At 44.7% G+C, this 8,026-nt stretch overlaps 1 protein-coding gene across 1 annotated transcript in view; it reads left to right on the top strand.

Annotated features, from left to right (window-relative positions):
- Positions 1–2,484: 2,484 nt before the first annotated feature.
- The window catches only part of LOC307233274 (eosinophil peroxidase-like), a gene marked incomplete at its 5' end in the record, with an annotated part of 5,799 nt that continues 257 nt past the window's right edge, over positions 2,485–8,026 (top strand). The window contains 14 exons of the mRNA XM_080004574.1: positions 2,485–2,542; positions 2,927–3,017; positions 3,344–3,516; positions 3,684–3,816; positions 4,376–4,505; positions 4,677–4,883; positions 4,995–5,355; positions 5,467–5,627; positions 5,732–5,990; positions 6,125–6,295; positions 6,392–6,629; positions 6,771–6,970; positions 7,057–7,098; positions 7,225–8,026. The exon at positions 7,225–8,026 is cut by the window's right edge and continues 257 nt beyond it. Of these exons, the coding sequence (XP_079860700.1) occupies positions 2,485–2,542; positions 2,927–3,017; positions 3,344–3,516; positions 3,684–3,816; positions 4,376–4,505; positions 4,677–4,883; positions 4,995–5,355; positions 5,467–5,627; positions 5,732–5,990; positions 6,125–6,295; positions 6,392–6,629; positions 6,771–6,970; positions 7,057–7,098; positions 7,225–7,652 (2,652 nt within the window). The 3' untranslated portion in view covers positions 7,653–8,026. The remainder of the gene's footprint in view (positions 2,543–2,926; positions 3,018–3,343; positions 3,517–3,683; positions 3,817–4,375; positions 4,506–4,676; positions 4,884–4,994; positions 5,356–5,466; positions 5,628–5,731; positions 5,991–6,124; positions 6,296–6,391; positions 6,630–6,770; positions 6,971–7,056; positions 7,099–7,224) is intronic.

The raw sequence follows: 8,026 nt of genomic DNA on the forward strand, positions 1-8,026 counted from the left end.
ACCTGAGCCTCCCCAGGGCAGGAGGACAGCCAGCTCTGTCCTTTCCTGTGGAGGGCCCCGACGTGGGTCTAGATCAGTGCATTGTTTATCTGCACACCCAGGAACCGGGCCCCGCTGGCACTCCTGCACTGTTGGAAGCCCCCCCCCCCCCCAAGATTAAAAAATGCTTTATTAATCCCGATGCGGAAACTCAGTGTTGCCCCACCGTCTGGGAAGCTCTCCGCGAGGCCTCCATGCTCCCTCCACTTGTCAGATGACTCATGCAGGTGGAGCGTTGTGGAGTTTGAAGCAGATGTCAGAGGCGTAGAGGGGGAAGATAACCAGGCTTTTCCCCGGGCTGCGTTGTGGTATGTTGCTCATCAACACACCCGACCGGCCGCCCCGCTGATGGACTTACGGCAGCTTGTCACGTCCATGTGTTTGGACCTCGGCAACCGGTTCAGTAGCTTGGGGAATGATATACCCGGATTAAGTGGAAGGGTTAGGTCCACTGAAGACTTTGTTCAGCCCTCTGTTATTATGTTTAATTAAGGATCATGATAACTTACACGATGAGTCAATCCGGTAATCTCACATACCTCTTGACGATTCGACGTCGGTTGACATAAACAATATGAATCTCCCTATTAGATTTTTAGCGAATGAAAATGGCTCAAATGACTTTGAGTCAGCATTAAGTGTTATAACTAATAAATAAAGATGATTTTATATAAACAACTCCCTACGCCAGATATCAATATTCATATTGGCTCTGCTCATACTGAAACAAAGTCATGAGCTGATTTTGAAGTGTCCGTTGTATTGAAAGTTTCCGCCAAAATGAAACTTGAAACTTGAGTCGTTCTTCCCTCTGGAGGATTTAATCGCTGTTTAATCGCTCATATATTTTTTTTAATGAAACCTGGGATTGTTTTAAAGGAGGTTGCTTCCGTTGAGACATTCCATCAGACAGAACAGTATCGTTTGACCTCTTCAGATCTTCAGAGACAATGAGACAGAGTCATTTCAACACGTAGTTGTGTCGGGGGTGGATGTTGTTCTCTTGTCACGAAAAGCACCGCGTTCAAAACACTTTGGTGATTTAGGACCAAGGGAGTGCTTCAAGGGCTCCGCCATGACGTAGCCCTATATTCTGCTTTGTTTTCAAATTAAACATGCTCAAAGGCCTCCGTAGATCAAGAAATGCCCGAGAGAATACAGAACATAGGCTGTACACAAAAACCCGGCCAGAGGGGACGAAGCGGCTCTAACGCGGTAACTGGATATCGCTTTACACCTTGACATTAGCAACCCGATGATCTAAGGATTTGGAGGAATACGTGTCAATGATACTGGCAAACGATTGAGCACTTTACAAAGTAACGGTAAACTTGGTGTTTTTGCCTTAAAAATGATTAAAAAAAAAAAGCATTGACAATAAAGGTAAATTAATATAGACGTCATGCCCCAACCCTTGCCCCTATACGGAGGTTATACGAGTCAGTGCACATCTAATATAGTCAATATTTTCTAATACCAAGAAAATATGGTTTAGAGTGAGAGCTAGGAATGTTATCCACAATGTATGGATCAGCATTTTCGCACAACAGGCCAGGGGTTTCCAAACTTTGTAGGACTCCTTGCCAGAAGACGCTCTGCTCAGACCCCCCACCCACGCACGCACACGCACGCACGCACGCACACACACACACACACACACGCACACACACACACACACACACACACACACATCACTACCCCTCAAAAAGAAAACAAAAAACGTACATTATTATATGCATTTTTTGGCGCATGCTACGTCATGCATTCGTGCATTCTTGCATTTTAGGGTTCTGGGAATGTGGTCGTTTGAGTGAATGGTAAGGAACAAGGAAAGAGAACATAATTTCAAGTAGAAAAATGTTCTCTGAAACGTCACCTTTGGGAGTTTCCTTTGAAGCTATATAAGTGCTGCACCTGCAGGACGGGAGGAGGCACCATTTAGAAACACACCAGGAGGCTGAAGGTACAGTTTTTATTCTTTCCATTTACACTCACATCACAGCTTTTATTCTTCTGTCGGAGAGCCGCCACAGTTGTGAGATACCTAAGTCAGAATTATGAGATGCTCAGTCAATATTTTGACTGAACAAAATTATGCTCTTGACCTTATTATGACTTAAGAATCTCAAATTGTGTGATACTTAAGTCGTAATTATGAGAAACTGAGATGAGATAATGATGACTTACTGTGATCCATTTTCCCAATTCATTGTATGACCAGCTCCTAATGGCAGCTCCGAATTTTTATAATTAGATAGATAGATAGATAGATAGATAGATAGATAGATAGATAGATAGATAGATAGATAGAAAGATACATATATAGATAGATAGACAGACAGGCAGACACACACACACACACACACACCCACACACACACACACATATGTATATATATATATAAACCATTAATCAATTCAAACGGATACATTCATTATTTCAGAGATGCGCGCTGTGCTGTGTTTGGCTGTGGCTCTGTCGGCGTGTTGGCAGACACATGGCGGTATGTGCTTTCTACTTTCATTCCTAAATTATATTTGAATTGAATTGGATTGAAGTTCAGGGTGATTGAAAATCCACCGGAAACTACACAAATTAGATTTCATAAAACCTTTTTATTATATCAAAAAACGATTTAAGATTTCTTAACTATTAACTGAGAACATGTCGTGTGGTCATTACTTTCCTTTATAAATAAACGAAATAATAATAACAATAATAATAAAAATAAAAATAAAAATAAATAATAATAATAATAATAATAATAATGATAATAATGATAAAGACAATGCTAATGATAATCATAATAATAATAAATAGCACAAACAACTGAACCTATGAGACAAACTATGAAACGCTAATGAAAGCAAATTACTTTTACCATCAGATCCGCCTTCAAGCAGATTTCGTGCCATCGAAAATGCGGTCAACAGAGCGAAGATCCAGGTGGACAGAGACTACGAATACTCCAGGGAAAAGTGCGTGAGAAAAACCTTTTCACCATATTTCATTTCAAGTAAAAAACAAAACAAATAAATAAAACCACAACACAACAGCAAACAAACTCAAATAATAACATGATTGACAGAAAACTCCCAGAAGAAAATCTTTATTTATTATGCATCGTTATGCATTTATTATGCATTTTCTCACACCAGTCTAACGATGAAGACAAATAAACTTTTTTTTTTTTTAACTGCCGATTTATTAATGTACCTTTCCCACTTGTTTCTTGTCTTATTTACTGTAGGATCTTTATTTGACTAAATATGAAACTAAATAGACTCTTACACGTTTGACCCAGGAGCCTGGACCGTGTGCGGAGGCAGGAGGCCGGGCCCGCCGATATCCTGCGGCTCCTGAAGCAGCCCTCCGGTGTCGCCCGCCTGTCGGTGCGCTCCGCGGATTACACGGTGATCGCCGTGGAGCTGCTCCGGAAGAACAACCGGCTGACCAAGCGCTCGATCAACGCGACAGGTCGTTCGCCTTTCAGTATCAACTGTCCTGAATGGGATTGAAAGTGTGAGTTTCAGTTGACAACTTGATGGTCCTTGCTGACTTATTTGTGTGTGTGTGTGTGTGTGTGTGTGTGTGTGTGTGTGTGTGTGTGTGCGTGCGCGCGCGCGTGTGCGTCCACCAAACAGATATCATTTCCGAGGAGGATTTGAAGATCATTGCTAACTTGACAGGCTGCTCCGCCAGGGCCCGCCCCCCTACCTGCAACACCACCCCCAACCTGAGCAGGTTTCGGACCGCCACCAGTGATTGCAACAACAGGTGAGCAGTAAACACCTGATTCTCAAACTTCTTTTCCATATCAAGGACCCTCAATTTGAAAGGCAGTAGGCCTTTTTTTTCTCTCAGATCGGTGAAGGCGTTATTGTCAGACATTTATTCCAAAATGCCATACCTATAGTTAATTAGGGAGACACCAGTGACACTATGATCAAAACAGTCCTCACGGTACAACGTGTTGTAAATTAAATCATATTGAAGTTTGGTTTTTCTGTGGACCCCTGGGGGGGCCCGGGACCCTACGTTGAGATCCACTGCAATATAGCAAACGAGCCAACCAATTTGAATGTAAACCATTTAAAATTGCAATGATCGAGGAGTCACGGCTCAGTCATGTGCCTCACAAACGGTGTTAACCCAGTGATGTACGGGATCAAGCCCTGTACAGCTTGTCATTGTACTTTCTAGTTATTTCAATTGAGAATACAATGGAGAACAATACAAAACCAAACTCTTAATCACTGACAACCTTTTTTAAAAGTCAGCACAGCTGTGAGAGGGAGGGGAAGATTCTAAGTGTAAATTATTTAAACCATTCCAGGAAAAACCCACGCCTAGGGGCCTCCAACACACCCTTCACCCGCTGGTTACCTGCTGAGTATCAGGATGGGATCTCTCTACCCAAAGGCTGGGACCCTGAGCTGAAAATCAACAGATTTGTTCTCCCCTTGGTAAATAGACAAAACTCTAATGTGAATGGCTAACATGCTATTAGTTGTGTATATCTGGCATATTTTATTCATACACAAGCGAAAAACAACAGAATATCTGCAGAAGGTTAAATAACCCATTTCAACATAACACATCGCCGAGGCAGTCATTTCCTCCGTTCCTGTCCACAGGTAAGACTCGTGTCCAACCGCATTTTGAAAACAGCCAATGACGATGTGTCGAGTGACTCGCTCTACACCCACCTTGTGACCATCTTTGGCCAATGGACGGATCACGACTTAACGTTCACCCCCCATTCCCCCGTCATCCGCTCGTTCAGCAGCGGCATCGACTGTGACGAGAGCTGTGAGAGCACAAATCCCTGTTTCCCCATAACGGTTGGTTGTTATTTCATCACAAATGAAGGATATTTACAGAATTGTATCACCCGCGCACTTTCAAAAATCAATTTTCACACGCCCTGACGGTGCCCTGCGACTGCTTTCCAGATTCCCAAAGGAGATGCCCGTTTCACGGCGTCGGGCGAACAATGCATGCCCTTCTTCCGTTCGGCGCCGGCTTGCGGCTCCGGAAACACGGGCCACCTCTTTGGGGCGAGCACCGTGCGCCAGCAGATGAACTCCCTCACGGCGTTCATCGACGTGGGTCAGGTTTACGGTGCGGAGAGTGTGAAGGCTCGCAACCTCCGCAACCTCACCAACGACAGGGGCCTGATGAGGGTCAACACCCGGTTCAACGACAGTGGCCGTGAGCTCCTGCCTTTCTCGACAATGGCTGGGAACATGTGTGCCAACCGAGCTCGCATCACCAAAGTCAGTGGCGCCGAAGAGGTCCCCTGCTTCCTGGCCGGTGGGTAAAAATATAATATATCCAGTTTTAAACATGTTAACCTTGGTGAAGGCGTGAGATAACATGTTATGGGATTGCACATTTAACACGGGCTCTGCTCTTGTCTTTCAGGTGATGAGCGTTCCAACGAGAACATTGCCCTCACCTCCTTGCACACGTTGATGCTACGCGAACACAATCGTCTGGCGCGTGCTCTCGCCACACTCAACCCCGAATGGGACGGAGAAAGACTCTACCAAGAGGCCCGCAAGATCTTGGGTGGATGCCTCCAGGTCAGAATTAACCACTCATGCAGCGGAGATCTTTATCCGACAAAGTGTTAAAAGTGACATCTCAGTGGGCAGAGCTATTTACATGTCTCTCGTTCCTATTTCAGGTCATCACGTATCGGGACTACTTGCTGCACATTGTCGGCCCGGATTTCATTCGCAAACAGTTGTCAAACTACCCCGGCTATGATGAAAACATCGACCCCAGCATTTCGAATGTGTTCGCCACAGCTGCCTACCGTTTTGCCCACCTGATGGTTCAGCCCTTCATTTTCCGTCTCGATGAGATGTACAAGGAGCATCGCCAGTTTCCCAGCCCACTGCTGCATAAAGCATTCTTCACACCATGGAGGGTGGTCTTTGAAGGTAAAGGAATTGTCATTCATCAAACTGTAGTTCTAGTTTTCATCCTAGTTCGACTGCGCTAAGGGTTTAATTCGATTTGCCCCAAACTCACAATTTTTTTGATCACAACTGACAATGTCTTGTATGCTGCGTAGGGGGTTTGGACCCGATCTTGAGGGGTCTGATGGGTCGGCAGGCGAAGCTCAACACACAGGACCAAATGATGCACGATGAGTTGAGGGAAAGGCTGTTTGAATTCTCAAATAAGTTGGCCCTGGACCTCGGCTCTCTAAACATGCAGAGAGGCAGAGACCATGGACTCCCAGGTATGGTCTTATATTCAGATTACTCTGGGTTCTATTTATATGAAGACACAAATATCTGTAAACGTTAACATTCCTGGATTGTCCGTTACCGTTCAGGCTACAACAGCTGGCGGAAGTTCTGTGGTCTGTCGCAACCTAAAAACTTGAACCAGCTGGCTAGGGTCATGAAGAACCGCAAGATTGCTCAAAATCTGCTTGACCTCTACGGCACACCTGACAACATCGACGTGTGGCTGGGTGGAGTGGCCGAGCCCTTTGTCAAGGGCGGGAGAGTGGGGCCCGTGTTCGCCTGCCTCATTGCCACTCAGTTCCAAAACATCCGCAGCGGAGACCGGTGAGCGTAAACAGCGCCGCCCGTTGGGACGTTGACGGACATTTGTTGCAAGTTGCATAGAATCCGGTATATTTGATATTCAGAAGCCAAATTAGTACATTCACAAAGCCTCTAAATATTCCATGAAACTGTGAATTCCAGACTTTGGTTTGAAAATGAGGGAGTCTTCACGGACGAGCAGAAGGAATCCCTCAGTAAGACATCCCTTGCTCGTATTGTCTGTGACAACACCGGTATCACTGATGTCCCAGAGGCGCCCTTCTTATATCGTCCCCGAGGGTCTGGCTACACAAAATGCAGTGACATCCCTGCCTTTGACCTCAGCCCATGGAAAATGGGTGGTAAGTGGATACCCGTAACATCTTTCGGACTTATTTGATTCAAGGCAATGATGCTAACTGATTTTTGTTAATGTAATTTTCTATAGCACAAGGTTCCCAGGGCCCACCTGGACCTCAAGGTCCGAAAGGTAAAAGTAGCGCTCTTTCTTTGTTATTCCCAATAAAAGTAGAATATGATGTGCTATGGTGTATGACACACACAAAAGGCTGCAATATTAAGTTTTTGTTGGTGTTTCACATCTTTTGTGATCCAGGATCCAGGGGCCCGCGTGGTCGTAGAGGTCCAAGGGGTCGTCCTGGCGTGTCCCCAGCAAAAGTTGCTTTCGCTGTGCGACTGGGGAACAACTTTCCAAAGGCAGCCCAGCCCATCCTCTTCCGTGAGGTCATCTACAACGGACAGAACAGCTATAATGTCAGGACGGGGAAGTTTACCTGTCAAAAGCCCGGCGTCTATGAGTTCCACTTCAGCTGCACTATCAGCGACAGGGATGGAAACGTGGATCTGATGAAAAACGGAGAGCTGGTGTTGCACTCCTTCACCACCCGACAGAAAGGCCTGGTCACAGCCTCGGGAACCACTATCATGCAGCTCAAGAGGAGAGACCAAGTCTGGCTGATAGCAAACAATGGTGGCAATGGTATTACTGCTGACAGCTACTTCTCAGGCCATTTTATTTTTTAGTTTAGTGCCACATTTTGCATTCTGACGCTGAGACATGTTAAGATAAAATAAGATATTATATTGCTAATATATTTGCGCATTACAGCAGCTGAGTGGGGAACAGTGTTGGAGCTTGTTCAAGTCATATAATAATACATACATCCATAGTTAAGCAGTGTATAAAAAAATGGTTAAAGTAATTCAACCCTTCTTCCGAAAAAGTGAGCATTCCTGAGTATTGTAAACTGTATGAAGTGATTCATTGATGCTGATGATATTTCCTCAAAATGTAGGTTAATATTTTGTTCTGTACATTTTTGTTTTTATTTTGTTTTCTTTCAAAAGTCATCTTTACATTTTCCTTGTTTTCCTTCCAACCTTTTTTAGTTGTACAT

The sequence above is a fragment of the Zeus faber genome (genome assembly GCF_960531495.2).
Source record: "Zeus faber genome assembly, chromosome: 7".
Classification (NCBI taxonomy): Eukaryota; Metazoa; Chordata; class Actinopteri; order Zeiformes; family Zeidae; genus Zeus; species Zeus faber.